This window comes from Strix aluco, chromosome 15 (assembly GCF_031877795.1).
Source record: "Strix aluco isolate bStrAlu1 chromosome 15, bStrAlu1.hap1, whole genome shotgun sequence".
Lineage (NCBI taxonomy): Eukaryota > Metazoa > Chordata > Aves > Strigiformes > Strigidae > Strix > Strix aluco.
Genome location: NC_133945.1, coordinates 6,048,171 through 6,069,767, shown reverse-complemented (window position 1 = coordinate 6,069,767; position 21,597 = coordinate 6,048,171). Strand labels below are relative to the sequence as shown.

The window sequence follows — 21,597 nt, the reverse complement described above, 5'->3', positions numbered from 1 at the left end:
ATCTGAAAAAAAAGAATATTTCTAAAAAGAAAGATTAATTACCTCTTTTATCAGGAGCTAATACAGACATGTTGTACCCACTGCCACCAAATGAACTTTGTGATTTAGGAAATGGGTCTCTTAAATGGTGAAAGAAATGGATAAATAGATTAAGAACATGAGGAAAGTACTCCAAATTAGGGTCCAGATGCACGTGTGGCTTGAATGAAGGTCACCTAGAGTGCTGTGAACAGGATGAATTGCTAGTCTTGCAGTTCAGGAAATATAATGTGCAAAGTACTAAGGAGAAAGGAGAGAAGGAGCTATACTAGTTGCTTTTTGAACTTTAGATATTGGCAGTTGCCCAAAATTGCATTATGAGACAATCTTCATCTTACTGAGGGCAGGTAAAACGCAGATGTCTGTAAAATCATTTCTGTGCTAGCCTAGAAACACCCCCCGTAGCTGTGAGGCAGGAGCACGTTCCTGCTCCTCCGTTCTGTGCAGAGATTGCCTTTTGAACGGGGAATTTGTGCAGCTACTGCTGCTTGACATAACTATTGTTTTTTATGACAGGGGTCTATTACGAACTGCAGGTAGTCCAGGCACCTACGGTGTCTCTAGAAGATGAGGAATACTCTGTTAGCATTTTAATTGCTTCTCTTTTTCTTCTGTACGTAACGTTCGTACATACAACAGATCAAAATTGACTTCATTTTTATGGTAACGGGACTTTTTTTTCCCCCTCTCTCCCTTAGCTTTGTGTTTTTACAGTTGTACCACTCCCCATTCTTTGGCGATGAAAACAACAAGCCCCTTTTGTTGCCAAATGAGGTAGGCAAGGTTGTTCTTTTATTTTTTAAATTCTTGTAGTTAATTCTTCTAACCTCATTACTTGTTTTTGAACATAAATGATAGTAATGAATGTCCAGCTCAGATGGTGCAATTTAAAGGTGTTTCCTACCAACAGTGCTACAGATGGGAGATTTTCTGTACCCCAGTCCTGGTGGCTCCTGCTTTATGGCTCTGGATGGGAGATATTGGGAGATTTACTTAGTGCCAGAAGACAGGATGATGTGTGGAGTTTTGGGTTTTGCTGGTAGGAGGAGTGCAGCATGAAAACTGAGCATTAGGTGATATTGGCAGAGCGTCACCAGACAAACCTCGGTGTAATGGGGAGTGGCCAAGAGGCTTTCTGGGGTCGTATGAGAAATTAGTCATTAACTACCTGGAGAAGTAGTGCTGGGATGGGGTTCTTGTGAACTGAGCCCCACAGAGCTCCCGCCGATAGTTTTTCCCTCCCTTTAGTGTCGGGTGGTCGGGCAGTAGGGAGCCTAGGTGGGATGAGGTGATGCCCTCGACTCAAAATGGTCTTCAGAGCAGGAGACATGATAGTATTTCATGCCTGGAGCTTAAATGAAGATACGATGTAATTTGTCATGGCGAGTGCATCTAACCTGTGCAGTTTGCCAGATTAATCTCATCTGCAGTATAAAACCCAGGAAGTGTGGTGACAGATGATGCACTGTGCCCTTGCAGAACAGGGCAGGGCGGCGTTCATTGAGGAGGACACTAACGAGGGTCAGGAATCTGTGCTGACATTGTGCTGTCGTTGTCCTGAAGGGTTTTAGGGAGGGCAGTGGGTGTGCGGAGATAAGTTTTTAAAGATTTTGATTGTTTTGATTGTAGACGTTTGAAAGATCAGTGCAGCTCCTGGATCAAATTCCTTCTTATGACACCCACAAGATTGCAGTGCTCTACGTTGGAGAAGGCCAGGTGAGTTGTGTGCAGATGCACTAATCCTTCGTTGGTGACATCTCCGCAGAAGGCCAGGCACCACGATTTGTCCTGCTCCTGCTCTAGCCTTGCTTTTCCTTAGTTTCTTGCACTAAAAATCAGTGAAGCCCTTCTAGGAGGGTAATAACCTCATCGCTCGTGCTGATGGAGGGCTCTTAGCATTCCCTGTGGGACTCCCCTGTTCTTATCTCCTAGAGCAACAACGAGATCGCAATTCTGTCAAATGAACACGGATCCTATCGCTATACAGAGTTCCTGACTGGCTTAGGGAAGCTCATTGAGCTCAAAGACTGTCAGCCTGATAAAATTTACCTTGGTGGCCTGGACGTGTGTGGGGAGGATGGACAGTTTACCTACTGTTGGCACGATGACATCATGCAAGGTAAGGTGGCTCCACAAGCTGGAAGTGGAAGGGTGGGCTTTTCTCATCTTAACACTGACCTGCCTTCTGCAAACTGTTTCCTTTCCAGAGATGTAGTAAAGATGACCTGGGGCTCTGTTCTCCTCCCATTCTGTCTCTCTGGTGTCTCTGCAAGCCACGTGTTAAAGTTTGGGAGAGGTGCATACCAGCCTTATTTAAGTAAAAAAAAAAAAATCATACCGCTTACTTTTAAAATAGTCTGCTCTATTAAAAGTTGATATGGATTGTTGTGGAGGTTTGTAGAATGAGCTGTTTGTTCCTGAGCTGCTATGAAGGCCGTTAATTGAGGGTGGTGTGTGTCAGAACTCTGCTAATGGCTTCTCTGAAGAACAGTATTGAAAGCAGGAGGGTTGTCATTACTGTGGTCGCTGCTAATTGGACTCCAGTGTTACCCAGCTCCTGCAGCACCACACAGTGCAGAGAACATCCAGGATCTGGGTGAACTTCCCACGTGTGTTCATACAGCTCTGTGCATCCCAGTCGTCGTGCCTAGGCCGGTTCAGTGGAGCAGCTGCAGTTACTGTGGCCCTGGTGCTCTGCAGAGCTCAATTAGGGGAAGTCCTAGTTTAAGCTGTTTAAATCTTCCTCCTCAAACCAGATTCTACTCACCATGCTGCTGCGGTCATGGAAAAAGTACCCAGGAGCATTTCTGCAGTCCCCTGTTTGTGTTCTGTGAGCAGAGAGCTGGCTACCCCAGCTGGGTGAGCACGCTTCTCCAGTGGGCATCAGGCACGTGCGGAAAGCCAGGCCCTGGATTGGCTTTGCTGAGCCAGGCCCTGGATTAGCTTTGCTGAGCCTGGTGCTAGAGAAGGCTCTGCAGGGCAGCGCCTCAGAACTGGCAGGAGCAGAGCTCTGAGGCTGCCCTTGTGCTGGCCGCTGCGCTCCCGGCGTCGCGGGAGCAGCCCACTGGGGCTGGATTCAGCTGCCGCAGACGAGGACAAGTCTCCTGAGGGAGCACAACTTACACTTTTTATTATTGTGCTGCTGGTACTACCTTGTCTTCCAGACAAGTGCTGCATGTTGACCACTGCTGCTCGCAATCCCAGGCCAGCCTAAGGATTTTTCTGTTCCTCTTCAGCCATTTTCCACATCGCTACTCTGATGCCCACAAAGGATTTGGATAAATATCGCTGTGACAAGAAGAGGCACCTTGGGAATGATTTTGTTTCTATCGTTTACAATGATTCTGGAGAAGACTTTAAACTGGGAACAATAAAGGTACAGGATTCTACTTGTGGGTGTGTTATAAAAGAGGCATGTGGCTGTTCATAAAACCTTAATCTGATGTGTGTTATCTTAGCAAACAGTGCTGAGATCATGAATGGAGGTTATTTGCCTTGGTGGGTTCACATGTGTTTGTTTACAGCATTCACAAGAATCACAACAGCTGCCAGTAAATGTATAAGTCTGTTTTATTGTTTTCTCATTAGGGTCAGTTCAATTTTGTGCACGTTATCATCACACCCCTGGACTATGACTGTAACCTGGTGACGCTGCAGTGTCGGAAAGGTAGGAATCCCTCCAGCCTTTGTTCTCAGCCTTTCCTGTATTGCTGGTGCAATAACTGCCTTCGCTTTCCAGTCTTTTTGTGTTTCAAAAGTAAAAATTTCCCAGAGGGACTCTCTGAAACCAATTTGCTGCCCAGTTGTGTCTGGTTATGTCCTGCTGATATATCTTCCCTGAGATAAGAGGTATCTTCCCACTGTACCATTCAAACTATCTTCAAGCTGAAGACAAAGTGCCAGCAGAGTCGAGCGAGTCCCTCCCGCAGTTGCTGGGGAATACAGGAGGAGCTGTGGAGGTCCCCGTGGCTTTGGGGGACCTCTCTGCTGTCCTTCCCAGCGCTGCAGGACCTCGCCAACCCACCGCGGCTCCGCGCGAGTGCAGCAGTGCCGGTGCAGTGATCTGCAGGGGCCTTTGCTTCCCTCTTACTCCCGGGGTGTTTTTTTGCTCACGCTTTGGTTCGTGTGGTAGAGCCCAGGAGACTCTCCTCAAACCTTTACGGAGCAACCAGAATCTGAGAGCCCGTTGTGTTAAGTTGCCGTGCAAGTTCTGTTACAGTTGGTGCTGTAGAGCTCGATGGGAACTTCTGAGACTCGGTGGTGCAATCCCTCAGGCTTTTATTACTTCTCTGTTTAGTTACTGGCAACCTCTGGCTTGTTCTCAACTGTCTTACAAGATTTTTTTTTCTTCTTCCTTTAAAACAAAGACATGGAGGGTCTCGTAGACACGAGCGTCGCTAAGATCATCTCCGATAAGAACCTGCCATTCGTAGCCCGTCAGATGGCCTTGCACGCTAACGTGAGTACCCCTGAGCTCCCCGAGACCTCCTGTCTTTCTGCTGGTGTCTTGGTCCATCATCACCTCCCAGGGAAATGCGTAGGGCTTGCTAAAGCAAATAAGTGAGTTTTCAATTACTGCTGTCAACCTTTAAGTCAGAGTTAGCACGTGAAGAGTTATAATTTAGAGCTGTATTTCAGTTGCTGTCAAACTGTACTGAAACGTTCAGTTAATTTTATCATCGTGGTTGTGTTAACGTGCCTCCTCTCTTTCCCGGCTTCTCCCCGCCCTTCCCAAACCAGATGGCTTCCCAGGTTCATCACAGTCGATCAAACCCCACGGACACTTACCCATCCAAATGGATTGCCAGGCTGCGGCATATCAAGAGGCTACGGCACCGGGTGAGTAAAGCTGTTGTAGGTATTTGCAACCTGGGTGAGTAAAGCTGTTCTAGGGGTTTGCAACCTGGGTGAGTAAAGCTGTTCTAGGGGTTTGGAAACTGGGTGAGTAAAGCTGTTCTAGGGGTTTACAACCTGGGTGAGTAAAGCTGTTCTAGGTGTTTGGAACCAGGCTCTACCTTAGAGCCTCATTACAAATAAGGCACATAAAATCGGCTCTTGCAGCTTGCTGAGTAAGAGGAGGAATACACATGTGAAGGGTGGAATCCAGCTCTTGCTGGATTAGTTTAGCCGCCGAGGTCTGGGCTTGTGACGTTCCCGGCAGCTTCCCGGGCGGCGGGGTGGGGGCCCTGGACACAGAGCTGCTCCACGCTGGGGCTGGACAAGCTGTGCTGAGCTGCCCCTGTGGAGAGCGAAGAGAGTTTCAGGGAGGGTGGAGCTCACCCCTTCTCGTTTGACTTTCAGCTACGTGAAGAAACCCAGTACCAGACTCCCGGCCTTCCCCTGCAGATGCATCCATCGGCTCCGACAAAGCCGCCTCCCCAGATCCCTCAGGACCCTCCTCCCACCTACGAGACCGGGCAGAGGAAGCGGCTCATCTCCTCGGTGGACGATTTCACCGAGTTCGTGTAGATCCCAGCGAGTCGGGGCATCCGTCCTGGGACGGACGAGGCAGCGGAAGCGTTTGACCTGTGTTGTGGCTCCGTGCGGCTGCGCGGACCCCGCGGAGCGGGGCTGGGACGGCACCGTGTGCCTGTGCTGCTTGCACGTGGACTTGGCATTGAACCTGGACCGGGAGGCCTGGGCCTGCCGCGGCCTGAGGAGGACCCTGTACCCCCAGCACACGCTCCTGGAGAGGCCCCAGCAAGACATGTTTTGTTTTAGTTGGTTCGAGCGATTTCAAGGCTTCCATCTCTGGTGGGAACTTTCCTGCAGAACCTTTCTTTGGGCTCCTTCCACACCAGCGTCTGGTGGAAGCTGACCAAGTCTGATATTCTGCAGTTCGTCATGTAGTTGGAAGGTGCAGGAATTGTGGGAATTTTGATGACTTTATTGGGAATGAAATAACAAAATAACTATTTCTAAGCACCCGGAATCCCAGCTCCTCTCCAGGCCTTGGTGCCTCTCAGCACTTGAACTCTTTAGGCTTGTTCTGCCGCTGGCTCTGGTAAGAGTTAATTTGGGTTCTTGAGTCACCTGCCAGACGTGCTGCTTAAATTCCCAAGGATTTGTCTCCATTTTGAGAGATTCCCAGCAAACCCTCCCTCATTCAGCAGAGACGATTTTGCTACCAGGGGTAACACAAAAGGGGGAGGCAGATGCCACTGGCCGGAGCAGCAGAATGGCAGAGCTGGGCCACGAATTCCTTGTGACGAGGGGTCTGACCCAAAGGGTTTAGCCCAAGGCTGGACCCGGCTTTGAGGTTGAGCTGCAGAATTTCCGCTGGCTGCAGTGATGCTGGGGGTAACTCTCGTCCTTCTCTGTGCACCCGGTAAATCCCGTTTTGAAAGACTGTTGCCGTGTCTTGGGGCATCGTCTCTGAGCGAGTTGTGCCCGTTGCACTGACGTGGCGTGACGGTCTCCCTGGCTGTTGAAGCGGTTCCGAGCGATCCCGTGTGCAGCTGGGGTGGGGTTACGTAGCCCATCTTGTGTGAAGATGGTCATCAGACACTACACTACCCAACTGGGAGAAACCACGTTAAGCTGGACTATACTGTGAGTACTTTTATCTCCTGCTCCGTCGATAAACGGGGAGCGTGGCAAGAGGTGACAGCAGCGCCCGCCCGAGGGAGAGGAAGACAAGTGCAATCTGCACCCGGAACTGTGAAGTGACAGGTGAGGGGACAAAAGTGACGCTACTGGCTTGTGCAGGGCTGTTTGGGAACTCTATGTTGTGTTTTGAGTGTTTATAAGTCGTAAAGGAAATAAAATATTCGTATGGTCAGTGGGTTCTTGCTGGCCTGGGAAGATTCAAACTGTGTTGTGTAAAAATGTCCCCTTTCAGGCTTCTGCTCTGCCTTGGCCAAGTCTCCTTCACGTTGACCACCGACACCCCCCTGTCAATAATCACAGGGTTTAGGGAAGGGGCTTGTGTTGGCCAGGAGACCTTAATTAAAATTCCAGTAGCAAAAAGAATGACAAGGGTGGGGGGAGGACGGGCCCTGGACTAGCTCTGGCCACTTTGCCTCCGAGCCCTGGCCGAGCTCTCGCTGGTCACGGCGAGGGGGCTGGAGCGAGCGTAACAAAAGCACCAGAGCCAGGGCCTAGCAGTCATCTTTTATTTGACCTTGTCATTTTTTAAGAAACATCCCCACAGTTACAAAATATGCTATTTTTGTTTGCAGTGAAATGCTGACCAGACAGTAACAGTTGGCATATCGGTCACAATCATCTCTTTTTCTAAAAAAAAAAAAAAAACAAAAACCCAAAAAGCACTTATATAAGTCCCTCCCTCTCCCTTTTAAACTAGTGGATAGAGTTTTTTTTATTTAAGCAGCTTGATACTGTTGCATCTTTGTGAGACTTAAGACAATAAATAAGAAACCATCTCTTGGTGACTACAAACACAGAAATATACATTCAGGAGTATTGATGGGCGAGGGCTGCAAAGTCAAGTTTATTGCCGTCGAGGGTCTAACTCCAGACCCAGCACCTCTGGCTGCAGCTCAGCAAGTGTGTACGCGGTGCCTCAGCTGGGACAGGGAGGGAACCCTGCGAGTGGTGCTGGAGTTTTGTACAAATAAACGCTGCCATGAGAACTACGATTTGTTTGAAAGCTGGCGGTGGTGCCCCCCGCACCCGCGGGCCCTCGCGGAGGCCTTTGGCTTTTCAAGGAACAAGGGTGGGTGCCCGAGCTGCTCTCCGTCCCTCGAGCGCAGGAAGGGAGGAGGGCACTTGTCCTATCCTGGTGCTGCTCCTCTTTGATTAGAAGCAGTACTTGGTCAGTCACACACATCAAGTCACACTCACACGCAGAGCAAAGCTCGGGAAGAAACAGGCCCTTGGGGACAAGAATCCTGATGCTCCCCTGGGGGGGGGCACCCCCACGCCTCCCCGTAGCTTATTAAAGGCTTTTCAGAACAGTCAGGGCCCTGCTTGCCGCTGCCTCTTGCCCCTGTCTCTCCCTCCTGCACTTAACTCCTCTTACCAACCTCTTTTAAACAAGCACACGCAGCTGAGAGCTGATCTGGGGCTCTTGAACTGAACTTTTTGGCTCTTGAAGATGCAAGAGATGTCCAAGACCCGCTTGGCTCATTTTCCTCACGGAACATACCCCCATGGCCCTCAGGGGCAGCTGGATCTACACACGTTGGTCCACTGCAAACGGGAAAGGGCTGCAGGGCAGAGCTGGAGGTCAGAAGTGGCTGTTCTGGGGCAGGTGTTTTGTTTTGCTTTGTAACTACACCCTTCCTACGCCAGAGAGGACCCACCACAGGGGTCACGAGCTCAGCAGCATGTGCCCAGCGCCATTATCCGCTGTACCCTGGTACAGCTCAGGGGGTCTGGCCAGGGCTTGCAGCCACCAACACTGTACCCATCACCGAAAGAGTCGGGGGCACCTACCAGAGGGAGCCTGGGGGCTGCGCTGCTTGGAGAAGTAAAAGGAACCACAAAAAAAACCAAGGCTAAAAGTTTTAAATCTCTGGCTTGAAAAACCAGTTTTAGCTACTGTTAAGAGTTCTGGAGCAGATGGAGCCGTTTGTAAAAGCTGTAACAAATCCCTCGTGCACAAAGCTCAGCACTGTCAGCACCAGGCCCAGGCTCACGTGGGCTCTGGGGCCCTCACTGCCCCTTCTGCCTGCGCCAGGCACCCACTGCCGCCCGGCCGGGATCCTCCAGCCACTCTCCTGCACTCCAGGCCCTTCTCTGTCATCGCTTCTACCTGCTGTTCCTTCCATTAAAAAGCTTCGTGGTTAACACTAAGCTTTCCTCCGCTTCCCCCTGTGCACTCTGCTCCTTCAAGCACCTCTATGGTGACCGACCACCAGCTCACTTTGAGTCACCACACGCTTTTTTCCCCCCCGCCCGCATCCTTCTGCAACCTTCCCCCAGCCTCTGGCCTTCACAGCAACTGTTTCTCAAAGGCAACTTACACCAGCCCCAAAGAGCACCCCTGGGCCCTCCTGCGTCCTCCTTCAGCCGCCCATAAGGGCACCAGGAGCCAAGGAAGCCCATGGACAGCAGGAACAAAATCTTTAAAAGCATCTGACCAGCTGGGAGCAGGATGGGGAGACTCAGGAGGTGACATGATGAGGTGGCTGAGACACCCCTCGCTCTGCCAGGGGCAGGGCCCTGCCAGGGCTGCCAGCGGTGCCCAGGCGCCCTCCCCGCAGCCCTGCCCGCCTGGACTCGTTGCCTAAGGCTCCTCGGTGCCCCCCTGGCGCTTCCCGAGCTGGGGGCAGGTGCTGGGCACCCACCACCCAGCACCCTGCAGGGCTCCCAGCCCCAGCAAACCGCGGCGGGGGGGGAGAGAGCACACGCACCACACGCACACAGACACCTCACACTTATATACACGGGACATTCCCAGGAAGAAGCACTTAATACATCCTTTAAATAACTCTGACAATAATATTCTGTCTCCTATCTACATGTTTCAAACATGTTACCGATGCTATGAAAATATAGCAAACATACAAAAATATATACATTTAAAAAAAAAAAAAAAGAAAAAACCAAAACAACCCATATAAATTACTTACAATATACATCAGGTGAAATGGCGATGACGAAGTGAACGCAGGCCCTGGGGAGGCTCCGGCCGCTGCTCAGCACCCCGGCTGTGAGCAGGAGGGGCCCGTGGCACAGCCCCTCCCCGGCCGGGCACGGCGAGCACAGGCCAGCTGTAGCCCAGCGAGTCCTGGGGAGCTGCGGGGCGAGGGCAGGGACCCCAACAAAAGCTCCTTTAGGGCTTCACCCGCCTCCCCCAACGCTTTTGTGCTTCTCTAGGGAAGATGCTGGGAGGTCCCGGCCCAGCTGCCTCAGGCTGGGGTGTGCTGGGGGCTGCGTTCACTTCCTCAGCACTTGCTCATTTCAGTTTACGATTTAAACAAATGAACAAAAACAAAACAAAACAAAAAAATACTGCTTTTGTGATATATTATCCCGTTCTTGTTAGACCGCATGTGTCATTGTTAGCCGAGGAAAGCATTGTTTAAAGTGCTGGGCAGTACATACGAACAAGTAAACCAAAAAAAAAAAAATTATACATATACTTACGTCAATACATTCCTTGGATTAGAAAAGCCAAGCGGGCAGCAGCGCCCGTGGGCCACCGCGGGGGGGCGGGGGGCGAGTGCTGGGGCAGGGCTGGGGGGGATGTGGGGGGGCCACAGCGAAGCCAGCGCTGCAGCACCCCCCCCACCCCCCCCCTCGGAGCTGCAGCCCTGGGGCTGAGCTGCCGCTTGCCATCCCCTCCAGCCTGGCCAGGCAGCAGGGCCGGCAGCTCGCCGCAGCTTGCAAGGTCATTTGTTTTAAATATTGGGTTTCTTTAAATACAAATAATAGTACCAATTTCCGGAGGATAAAAGTAGCCAATACTGGAAATTAACTGATCTGGGCGTAGATATCATTTATCTATATCTATATATATTTATGCTTAAAAAAAAAAAATAAAAATTGGTTAAATATCTTCTCAAAACCTGTAGCTTTCCTCCACAGTGTGACTGGTCAACAACAATCCAAGACTCAGTTCAAACCTTCAAGGCCTGGGGCTCTCCCCTCACCCTCTCCCTCTGGCCCAGCCAGTGGGGAAGGGAGGTGAGCGTTGTCCCGGCCCCCCCCTGCCAGGCCCCAGCAAGGCGGCCTTGGCCCAGTGGCCATTTAACAAAAAAGACAACTTTTTAATACTGCCCTACCCCAAGAGGGGTTTTTGCTGCACCCTGATCCCGCAGGAAAGGCTCAGCCTTCGCCACCCAACCCCAACGCTGGAAGCCACCAGGCAGGAGGTGTCTGAGGGGGCCCGGGGGAGGACAGTGGCTGTGCCGGTTGCGGCGCAGGCAGCGGCCCTGGTGCAGGCAGCAGCCCCACAGTGCAGGCAGCAGCCCCCTCGGCAGGAGCTTTCAGAAGCAGCAGCTCCTGAGGCTCCAGGTCTGCACGGCAGGCACAGCCCACCCTTCGCAAACCCCTTCCCAGGCACTCCCCACCCTGCCCGGGCCTTGCTCCCCGCCATGCCCAGACGCTGCCCGTTATTTGACAGCGGGGTGCACCCTGTTCTTGGCCCGGAGGGGCCGTTTCTTCTTGACGGCCGGAGCTCCGGCGGTGTAGGGTTTGTGTGGGGGCAGCACGGAAGCTGCCACGCTGACGCCTCGGCTAGCTCGAAGGAGCCGGCTGGGCACAGAGCCCCGGCTGCCTCGTGGGGCAGCGGGAGAGTGGGGCGACAGCGGGGCGTCCCGTGAGGGCTGCAGGTCCGTGTCGGAGGAGATCTCGGGCGAGGGCCCCTGCTCCGTGCCGAGGCCGTCCTCCGAGAGCTGAGTGTACCTCCTCCTGGAGCGGCGGCTGCGGGAGCCCTCCAGCTGGTGCTCGATGCGGTACACGTCCTCCGTCACTTGGTTGACGCGGTCAAACTGGGCAAGGAGCATCTCGAAGAGGGAAAGGAGACGTTGGATGTCAGCATCCACTTCCAGGCTGTCCCGGGTGCTCAGCACCAGGCTCAGCCCATCCAGCTGGCTGGAGGAGGTGGAGGCCCTGGAGCTGTCGGAGGCAGCGCTGGGAGTGGGGCCCCGGAAGGATTTGGAGTCACTGGAGTCTCGGGACGGCAGCGGCTCCATCCCTTCAAACCTGACCTTGTGCCGGAACTGGAAGAGAACAGGGGAGCAGAGTTATTTCAGGAGCTGGGAAGCGGGTCCTGCTCCAAACAGCCCTTCTGGGGGGGGCAGGCCCCGGCATGGAGCTGGGGACAGACCCCGGATAAAATGCCGGGGAACTGCAGGACTGAGAACCGGCAGCACGTGCCCCTACAAGGCCCCATCGCTAACCCAGCTCCTGGGCCTGCAGGAACAGCCACTGCTCCAGCCCTCGCAGGCCAGAGGAACCTGTGAACAGCAGCGGGAAGGAGCCAGGGGCAAAAGCAGGCTGAGGACAGCACACGATGATTCTCCACAAATATCTGCAGCCAGCTTCCCGGCCCCTTCTCCACGGAGTCTCCCAGGCTGCGCTCACCTCCTTGGCTTTGCTGAAGCCCATCCACATTTTCAGCCTGCGCACGAAGAGCTCCACCATCTCGTAGTCCTGGGGCTCGAAGGCGGGGCGGTACAGCTCAAAGTGCATTTCCCGGTAGCTGTGGATAAGCACCGCAGTGAACAGCCTCAGCACGATCCACACCTCCAGGATGATGTAGCTGGTGCAGAACAGGTAGTAGAGGCCTGAGGACTCGGGCAGGCAGGGACGGAGGTTCACGCTGCCCCGCAGCATGGCAAACAGCAGCAGGAGGCTGCTGCCGACGCTGCGGAAGGACTCCGAGGAAGAGGAGAAGAGCTGCAAAGGGAACATTAGAGATGGAACGAGAAGGGATCAGTGGCAAAACATTCTCCTGGTCCCCAATACCCATCACCCCGTCTTACAAAGCGTGAGACCTGAGGAGCCCCTGGCCGAAGCCACCCAGCCCGCAGCACCCCGAGGGCCTGCCGGGCTCCGCTCACAGCCACGGCGTGGCGAGGGACGAGGGTAACACGACCCCGGGCAGCCCTCACTGAGACCCAGGCACCGGTGAGGCGAGGGGGGACAGCAGGTACTTACCAGGAAGCCGAGCTGAGCGTAGGCCAGGATGAGGACGGCGAACGCCAGCCCTGCAGCGGTCAGCTCCTTCGCAGACTTCTGAAAGGTTTTCCCGAACACAGACCACTGCCTGACGAAACGCAGCTGCTGGGCAGCCTGGAACCAAGAGAGCGCACGGTGTTACAGCACGGGCCCATCGCAGGGGCTGCTGCGAGATCCTCCCAGCCCTGGGAAGGGTCTTTCAAACAGCTCTATGAATGGAAACTCTGGCAGAGCAGAGGACACCCTGGTCAAGGGGCTCCCTGTGGACAAAATCATCCTGTCAGCCACACGGGGCTGAGTTCCCCAAGGGAACTGAGGGCTCAGAGGCTTCAGAGACCCCAAGTGCCGCAGCTTGTGGCATCGCTGCCCACCGGCCCCGTCCTCCAGTAGGGCTGGATGTGGCAGCAGCCCTGTCGCATTTGATCAGTGCCTGGCACAGTCTTGCACTTGTTTTTACTTCAGAGCCCTTTGCTGCCCCTGCCACGGCGCACAGAGAACCCCCCTACCCACGTGCTGCTCTCACTCGATGCTCCCCATACCTGCACGGTCAGGAGGAAGAGGAGGGATGCAGCCAAGGTGCTGAAGACAGTGTTGAGAAAGGCCACTTGGTAGAAGTTGGTGAAACCCCTGCGGTTGTTGAGGTACTTGAGCCACTGCTGGTCGGCCAGGGTGGCTTGGCTGAGGTGCACCACCACGGTGCACGTGGTGAGGAGGATGAAGACCCACTGGCCGTAGTTGCCCCACAGGGTGAAGTAGGCTCTGCCTTCCTTCTTGATGGACAGCGACTCGGACACCACGAAGTAGACCACAAACATCATGAGGAAGACCTGGGGGAGGAACACAGAGGTTAGCAGGGAAGGGAGAGGGTAACGCTCGACCACGTGGCTGCACCTGCAACACCCCAGGACAGCCAAAGCCCCACCCGTGAGGCTGGAGCACACCCCCATGCCTTCCTCGCTCTCTCCAAGCCCTGCTCCCTCCTGCCCTTGCAGTGACGCTCCCTGAGCCACCTCCAGTGAACTTGTGGCAGGGTGGCAGTGCCCAGCTCTGCTTACACAAAACCCTGGCCCAGGCAGGGTCTCCAGGGACATGGCTCAACTGGCTGATGTCCCCGCCGAGGACAGAACAACAAAAGCCTCAAGTTTCCACAGCGAAAGGCATGAGTTCAAGGAAGCAAAAAGGCTGAGACAAGGCCAACAAATGTTGCCAGACAGTAGGAATCTCCTTCCCCTCAGTGGTACAGGGGATCTTTTCCGTGCACTACCCAGGCCTGGAAGCGGAGTGGTGACCGGCACGGGGACAAGTGGCCTCAGGCAGGGGAGCTGTAGTCCACAGTGACCAACATTTCCCTTCCGGGAGCCCTGGCAACAGGTCCCCAGAGCCCTCCGAGAGAGGAGAGGAGCGTGGAGGGGAGGTAACACACTGACCATCATGAGAAGCTGCAGCGTGACCCCCCCACTGAGCCGCAGCAGTGGGAAGGGGCTGATGGTGACAGCGGCGATGGCCTGGCCGGCCCCCAGGAACTCCAGCCGCAGGGTGACGGCAGCGTGCAGGTCCACACTGGGGTTGTACTGCATCAGCTCCACAAAGACCGCCCGGCTCCTGTGGAGGAGAGAGAAGCAGCTCAGGGCACTGGGACAAGGCCAACTCCGGGCTTTGGTGCCGCTGTTTTGTAGGATCATAGAGCCTGACACTCTAGCAGCACCCCTTAAAAACCTGGGTGACGGCAGAACATTTCCTCTGCCCCCACCACACTTACATGTTGTCTATCCAAGTGTGCTGCTGAAGGAAGTTCAGCCGGGCCCTGCTTTCCTCTAGGGAAGCCCCCAGCTCCTGCACGTAACCGCTGCTGTCGTAGAAGGAGATGTAACCCCAGTACCAGACCCTGCAGAGGAAGAGGAGCCGTGGGGTGAGACCTGAAGGACAGAGCGGCCACCGCGTGGCACGCCAGGAGCAAACGTGCAGATGCCAACCCCGACCCCTGTGCTGCACATCCAAGGGCAACAGCTGCCTCATTATTTCTTTCACAAGACAAATTACAGAAGTGCTTCGATCCATCTCAGCCTTCCCAGCCCCAGAACAGCCCCAGGCCCTGTGGTGCCCCAGACTTCAATGACGACACATCCAGGAACAAACCAGCGCAGAAACCAACAGTGATTTCATGTCCTGCACACTGGTAAAGGCCCGTCTCCCCTAACACACTTTAACAGAACACTAGTGCTGCCCCGTGGTCTCTGTGGGCAGTGGGGTCACCTCGTTCTGCAGCTTGTCTCTGCCCTGAAGAGCTGAACCCTCTGCTCCAGGGCGGGGACAGCACTACGGGGCCGTTCAGCCATGCACGTGGCCAGGGAAGGTGGGTGTGCGGCAGCTACGTGCCTCCCACCGCTCCCACTGCCAGGGTGGATGCATTCAGGGAAGGCCTTTGGCATTCTGGTGTTTATTTGCACTTTGCCAGTCTAGAATATGCCAGTCTAGAAATATTTACAGAATTCTTAAGAAAACTTTATTCAGATGAAATGAACAACTGATGTTTAGCCTGTGTTTGTTTAACTGAAGTATTTATTTGGCAATCTGTTGATTGCTTTTCCTCCATCTATGGGCATACCAAGTGCTTTGCTTGCCTTAGTGCTGATGGATAAATATAATTCATAATGCAGACATGAATTATGTTTATATTATCCCTTGCATGTCAGCTGTGTCTTATTTTACCAAAGTAATACAAACAGCAGAAAAATAAGAGGTAATCACTAGCAATTGTATTCTGCAGCTACATTATCTGAACCCCTCACAGAATCATCTGAGTTGGAAAAGCCCTTGAAGCTCCTCCAGTCCAACCATGAACCTCACACTGACCGTTCCCAACTCCACCAGATCCCTCAGCTCTGGCTCAACCCGACTCTTCAACCCCTCCAGGGATGGGGACTCCCCCCCTGCCCTGGGCAGCCCATTCCAACGCCCAACAACTCCTTCTGGAAAGAAATACTTCCTATCTTCCCTGGTGCAAAATGTATGTACCTAGGAACATGCAGTGTTCTGGCAGCCTATTCCAACTGTTTTCCTTCTCCATTGCCGAAGTAGCTTTTTCTATACTTGGGGACTGCAGGTGGCCTCACTGACATTGGGGGGTGGGGTGGGGGGGCCGCTGGGAATCAACGGGAAAGATGCAACAGATGGAGCAGGAGTGTGGGTGCAGGCGGGGCAGCTCCTTACCCTGGCAGGTCGGGTGGTGAGTAGGACCACGCCGCTGTCACGTTGACGGCCGCCCTCTCCCAGCCAGCCGCGTAGTCAGCGGTAGAGAAGCCGTGCGAGGGGGGGCAGTTCCCTCTGGCAGCCGTGCCCACACCGTGCAGGATGTCCCAGGCGCTGCGCTGGCACTCGACTGGAACGAGACCAACACTGTCATCCCACAGGGAGCCCAAGGCAGCCAAACAGCGCTGGGGCATGCAGCTGAGCCCTCACACTCAGCATCTCCCTTCCTCTCGAGCTCCCTCCACCTCCATGCCCTCAGTCCCAGCTCCAGAAATCAAGCCAACCTCTCTCTTCAGTGTAAACCTCCGGGATCACCTGCCCCACTTCACCTCTGCAGGAGCAGAAGCAGAGGCACACTAATACACACGCTGCAAAGAAAAACCTGCCTCCGTCACCTCTGCCCGGCTTCACCCAGCCCCAGACATCTCATCCCTCCAGGAACGTCACCACCCCCCTGGTGACAGCAGAGCCCACTTACCCTCCTGCAGCCTGAGCTGGCGCAGCCGGGCCGTCCCCAGCGTGGTGCTGTAGCTCTCCTGACCCGACCGGTTGTTGTAGAGGTACGGGAGGAAGACCTGCGACATCCAGACCCAGAACTGATCTGACCTGCAGCAGGGAAGAGATGTGAGAGGCAGAGCTCCCAGGCAGCTCTGCAGGGCTCACCCATGACCATCGGCGCTTCACCTGGAGCAGGGACTGAGTTTTGGAGCACTAAGCGCGGCTGCTCCCCTCCCTGGTGCCTGGCTAGCAGGTAGAGGCAGCGTTTCCACCCATTCCAAGGTCAGGAAAATGTTTATTTGACACGCAAGATCTAAAGGTGATTGAATCTACTCAGCACCTGGAGGAGGAGCAGACCAGTGGGTCTGCAGCAGTGTGGTGGAAAAGAGATGGTGGTTAGGACCAGATTCTGCTGCTCTCCCCCTTTATACCACTTTCACCCCAGAAACTCCACCGAGTTCACTGGAAGCATTCCCGATTTATACTGCAGTGAATTAAAGTTTCCGTGACTTTGCGTGGCACGGACAAGTCACGTCTATTTGCACAGAAGAACCACGGGTACAAAGACACTGTTAATTGCAGGCAGCCATTCTGGTGTCAGCCTGGAGTTTGCAGCAGTGTGGAAACCCAGCTGGGGAAATTTAATCTCGTTAAACCATACGTGCAGAGCAAGGAAGGGAAGGGCTCTGTATTTATACGAGGTGTTATTTTTGGTTCTTGTGACGCTGTTTATGGCTAAACCTTACAGTTGTAAATTCTGGAGACAGAGCAAACTTGTGTCCTTCAGACCAGATACAGAAAGATAAACATCTATAATTCACACAGTCCCTTCCCACTGAGGAAATCATGAAAATTCAAAGAAATCAAAGCTCTCAACCCCCACAGGTCCCTCTGTTCTCCAGGGGAGAAGCAAAGCCACAGGGACAAAAGGGGACCTGCTCCCTGCCACGTCGTGCTCGTGTGCAAGTGCCCGGCTCCACAGAGGCACCAGCACTCCCCACAGAGTGGGAACCTCTCAGGGGAGCGACTGCAGAGCCCAAGCCCAGCAGTCAGCCCCCGCCGGCCCCCCAAGCCCTCGCTGCAGCCCCGCACAGCCTCTCCAACATAAAGCAACATCCTGATCCTCGCCATCCCCAAGGCAGTTACCTCTTGATGCGGAGGAATTCGTTGCTGCCCAACTGCTGCTTGATGGAGCTCTGCAAGAGGAAGGCCCTGCTGTTGCGGGAGGCGTCTCCGTAGTTGGTGAGCAGGATCACCAGCAAGAACATCATGTAGATGAGGAAATTCTGGTAAGCAGAGAGCAGAAAGGGATTGCACCCAAGCATGGGGGGGGTCGGTTCCCAATCCTGCAGCACATCAGTGCTTTCTGCTGCCCGCTGCCCACCACGTAGCAGGCTCAGGACCCAGAGCATGCCGCTTTCTCCTTCCACATGGGAAGCAGCTTAAAATAAAACCCAGACCACAGGCTCGTAACAATATTCTTTGTTCAAAGTGGCTGGCCCAGCACATGTTTCAGCTGACAGGCATTGCACAACCTCCCTCTATGAGCTCCTGTACGCAGGCAGCTCAGCTCACTCGGTAGTTTTGGGGTTTCCATCCTTTAAAGGGAAATCACTCAGTTAAAAATAACTTGACTCTGTTAAAGCAGCTGTGTACTCCCAGCACAAGTGTGGAAGATTAGTAGTGAATGAGCCACAAAGACTGAAACTTCTGCTCCTAGACAGGGAATTACGTGTTTCACAAGACTCAACTAATGAATTTTCTCGTGGGAGTTGGTGTCTACTCCACACTGCAAACCTTGCCCTAACCTCAAACACCTGAGTTTGGTCAAACACCAGCCCCTCCAAATCAACCCCCTTACGGTTCTGCCTCCCAGCCACCTCAGATCTCAGAGCTGCACCGAGAAGCTGAGTGTCACTACCGGTCTTCTACAGATGGGGAAGCTGAGGCAGAAACTGGAGACATGCACCAACTAGCTCAGGAGATCACAGCCGGACTGGGAGGACCAGGCAAGGATGTGTCTCTGCTCCTGGAGGCAGCACTCTGCCTCAGGCACCACAGGCATCAGGATACATCTCACCTTCAGCATCCTGTGTAGCAGTTTGACCTTCCTGGCCTCCTCTTTGGCCTGGAAAAGGGCAAAGCCCTGAGGGGGCCGGACTTTGCTGATCTTCTCAGAAACATGCTCAACAAACGGATGCTCCACCAAGGTATCATCTTCCTCTGGGTGCAAGCGCTTGGCGACCAGGGAGAAATAGAGGGCTTCCAGCAGAACCTGGGGAGACAGGCAGTGCCGTGAGGCGGGGGAGCGAGCCGTGTCACCAGACCCACTGCTGTGGCAGCTCCCGTGGGCCCTTCTGCACTGAGAGCGAGGATGGCACAGCTGCTGAGCGGCCAGACCACCCCTAAACCCAACTGCCACCAGCCCAGCCTCTCCCACTGCCGGTGTGCACATCCTGCCCCCCCTGCAGGGATACCAAGAGTATTCAAACCACACAGCGTCCAGTAGGACTTGATTAGTACCTGGACGAGATGTTAATTACAGCTAACACACATACACGTACAGATATGTGCTCGTTGTTCTCATGTTATCCTCACCTTCAGGGGCTCCCAGACCAAGAAGGATGCCAGAAAGCTGAATATCCCTGAGATGAGCCACATGAGGGCAACGCTGGAGGAAAAGCCCACCCCGATCCACACAGAGACCCCCGTGGAGGTGGCGAAGAGGAGGAGACTGATACCGTGAGCCAGATAGGAGCACCAGGGTGGCAGCAAGCGCTTCCTGAATGTTTGGTCTGCAACTGGGAGGAGGAGGGAAAACAAGCATGAACGTTACTGGAAAAGGGTGCCAACGGGCACAGGAAGGGCTGAGCACACACCACTCATCCCAGCAGAGAGCTCGCCACCAGTCCTGGGCGAGTTTGGAGGGATCATCCCAAACATCTCCCACTAAGCAGCAGCATGGACAGCACACAGACACGGCAAACAGGGGAGGGAGATGGGATCCTGATCTGGGTAGTGAGATGGGTTCCCTGCTTTCTCTCTGAGCCCCAGGACACTGGGCACGCCCAGCCTGGCTGCTGTCAAACCCGTGAAAAGCCACACAGACTAGTTGCTCTGGCTACCTGCAGACTGCCAAGCACTCAGCCCCGGGGCTCGCTCAGCACAGCTTCTTTCACCCACCCAGGGAAATCAATGCCTGCATAAAGATATTCATCAACCAAGACAAAACGATGGATTTTAACGGACCCAAGAGGATTGCTGCTGTGTCCAGTTTTCCACGCTGCAGCCTGCCCCAGGGAGGCTGTACCTCGGGTAGCCAGGAACTGATGCTGAGCTTCTCCCCAGGGCACTTATCACCCCCCAACCCTTGCAGGGCCTGGCAGCCCGCTCCCCGCCTGGGGCAAGCCCAGCTGGCTGGCTCTCCTGTTGTGTGACACAGTAGGAAAGTGTCTCTTCTCTTCTTTGTTTGTTGATTTGATCTTTCCTTGGCATTTGACTCCCCTTCCCCTCTGGTTATGCACAGAGACTCTCTCTCATGCTGGATGGATGAGGGGGCTGATGGCTGCTGAGAGCCGGGTAACTGGAGAAGCGTGAGTGGAGCTTCCCCAGGGTGCACGGCAGGGCTGTCACAGCACAAGTGGTGGCCCAGGGCTTGCTGAGATTCAGCCTCCAAGAGAAGCTGGCAGGAAATAGCAAATATATCCCAAGCAGGGGAGCAGTTTTCCTAAGGCTTCTTTTCTATTTACCCGCCTGCGTCGCCCAAGCACCGCTGTGTGCGACGGCCCCTCTCCAGGCACGTCCCCACCCTCCCTGCCCTGATGCTGGCACTGCAGCCCGGGTACCTGTCCACGTCGACTTGGCTGATCTGCTCACTTCCCTGGGAGGAGCTGCCATGCTCTGGCCTTTGTCGTTCAGCTTCTGCATCATGACAGTCTCCACCTTCTCCCCAAAGACACTGGACCTGCCAAGGTGAAGGGGTGATATCGGTGAGCTGTGCCACCGCCGGTTCTGCAGCAAGCAGGCTGGCACCGAGGTGCACTGAACTCCAGTGCTACATCAGTGCAGCAGCCCCAGACCAGTTAGAAGCACGTTTTTTCCAGAGCACTGGGCCCAGGCTGCTGCGACATGCAGACATTTTGCTCTGTGCCCTGTGGGGGAAGGCTGAAAGTCTTTGCACTGGCTATCCAGCAGTGAGCTGCCAGCCCGGCTGGGTGCTGGTCGGGGTGCCAAAGAGGGTGCTCTGAGCAAGAAAACATAAGAGAGATTCAACACCCCTTTTCCTTCCTGTCAGCGCCATGAAGCAAACCCACATCCAGGCACTTCGTCAGCAGTCCCCAAAGCTCTCGAGACACATCTTCAGCTGGGGCTCTACAGGGATATTCCAGGTGGCTCCTAGAAGGGTGGCAGTGCCCTCCTGGAGCTCAGGCTGCAGGGAGCTGCAGGAATCGCAGCCAGCAAGAATGTAGTGACTCATGACAAGGTTATCCCAGGCATTTGCAGTGTCCCAAACACCAGCTCAGCTCGGTTCGCTGAGGCTGGGCGCAGCAGAGCTGGGCAGCGCGGTACCGGTCGCTGCGGAGCTGGGTGGGAGGGCGAGGGGCGGGAGGCACGAGCTCAGGAGGGGGCTCCGCTCCCCGAATACTTACAGGCCTGAGATCAGATCTGTTTCAGCCCTCATGTAGGGCCCCAGGTCCTGGGAGTGGGAGATGCCGCTAGCTCCATCTGCCAGGATCTGCCGGATCAGATCCTCGTCTGGGGAAAGGCAGAGTGCAAACAGCATTGGCGGGCGCACAGCACCCCGCACCACGGGACAGCTCTGCACCGCGCCGGCTCAGCCCCGTTTGTGGAGCTGGGGAGGAGGAGGACAGCCAGGTCCTTCCCCGTGGGGCAGCCCTCCTCTCCTCCCTGTCTTCTCGCTCCTGTCTAGCCGCAGCTTGGCTGCAGAGCCTGGCACGCAACTGCTGGTGTAGGAGGCCAAGACCTTCTCCTTCTCCAGCCATTTCCAGAGGTTCAGAGACACACTGTGGCTTTGCAACCAGAGAAGAAGCGCTGGTTGCCTGCGACATTCAGCCCCCACGGGAACACCAGCGACCAGTCTGCCGGCAGCAGTGACCACTCGTTCCAGATGGATCCACATCAGGATTTCTATTTTCCCAGACTGAAACACCCGTTAAGAAAATACAACCCTCCTCCTCTGCCCTTCAAACTGAAGCC

The 21,597-nt window shown here is 54.5% G+C and overlaps 2 protein-coding genes across 10 annotated transcripts in view; one reads left to right on the top strand and one right to left on the bottom strand.

Moving 5' to 3' along the window:
- TSC2 (TSC complex subunit 2) overlaps positions 1 to 6,851 on the top strand; it is a 34,689-nt gene extending 27,838 nt beyond the window's left edge. For 8 of the 9 annotated variants that reach the window (XM_074840964.1, XM_074840963.1, XM_074840962.1 and 5 more), the window contains 8 exons: positions 738 to 813; positions 1,669 to 1,755; positions 1,972 to 2,158; positions 3,276 to 3,415; positions 3,628 to 3,706; positions 4,407 to 4,498; positions 4,780 to 4,878; positions 5,341 to 6,851. In XM_074840964.1, the coding sequence (XP_074697065.1) occupies positions 738 to 813; positions 1,669 to 1,755; positions 1,972 to 2,158; positions 3,276 to 3,415; positions 3,628 to 3,706; positions 4,407 to 4,498; positions 4,780 to 4,878; positions 5,341 to 5,508 (928 nt within the window). In that variant the 3' untranslated portion in view covers positions 5,509 to 6,851. Of the gene's footprint in view, positions 1 to 737; positions 814 to 1,668; positions 1,756 to 1,971; positions 2,159 to 3,203; positions 3,416 to 3,627; positions 3,707 to 4,406; positions 4,499 to 4,779; positions 4,879 to 5,340 lie in introns of those variants that run through there. The other variant, XM_074840966.1, reaches the window with a different exon arrangement.
- A 289-nt stretch (positions 6,852 to 7,140) lies between these two features.
- Positions 7,141 to 21,597, bottom strand: part of PKD1 (polycystin 1, transient receptor potential channel interacting) — a 99,022-nt gene continuing 84,565 nt past the window's right edge. The window contains exons 34-46 of the mRNA XM_074840957.1: positions 21,030 to 21,135; positions 20,226 to 20,344; positions 18,979 to 19,181; positions 18,461 to 18,655; positions 17,527 to 17,666; positions 16,361 to 16,488; positions 15,844 to 16,012; positions 14,393 to 14,518; positions 14,061 to 14,235; positions 13,173 to 13,460; positions 12,613 to 12,747; positions 12,037 to 12,351; positions 7,141 to 11,672 (exon numbers count right to left, since the gene is read on the bottom strand). Of these exons, the coding sequence (XP_074697058.1) occupies positions 11,064 to 11,672; positions 12,037 to 12,351; positions 12,613 to 12,747; positions 13,173 to 13,460; positions 14,061 to 14,235; positions 14,393 to 14,518; positions 15,844 to 16,012; positions 16,361 to 16,488; positions 17,527 to 17,666; positions 18,461 to 18,655; positions 18,979 to 19,181; positions 20,226 to 20,344; positions 21,030 to 21,135 (2,708 nt within the window). The 3' untranslated portion in view covers positions 7,141 to 11,063. The remainder of the gene's footprint in view (positions 11,673 to 12,036; positions 12,352 to 12,612; positions 12,748 to 13,172; positions 13,461 to 14,060; positions 14,236 to 14,392; positions 14,519 to 15,843; positions 16,013 to 16,360; positions 16,489 to 17,526; positions 17,667 to 18,460; positions 18,656 to 18,978; positions 19,182 to 20,225; positions 20,345 to 21,029; positions 21,136 to 21,597) is intronic.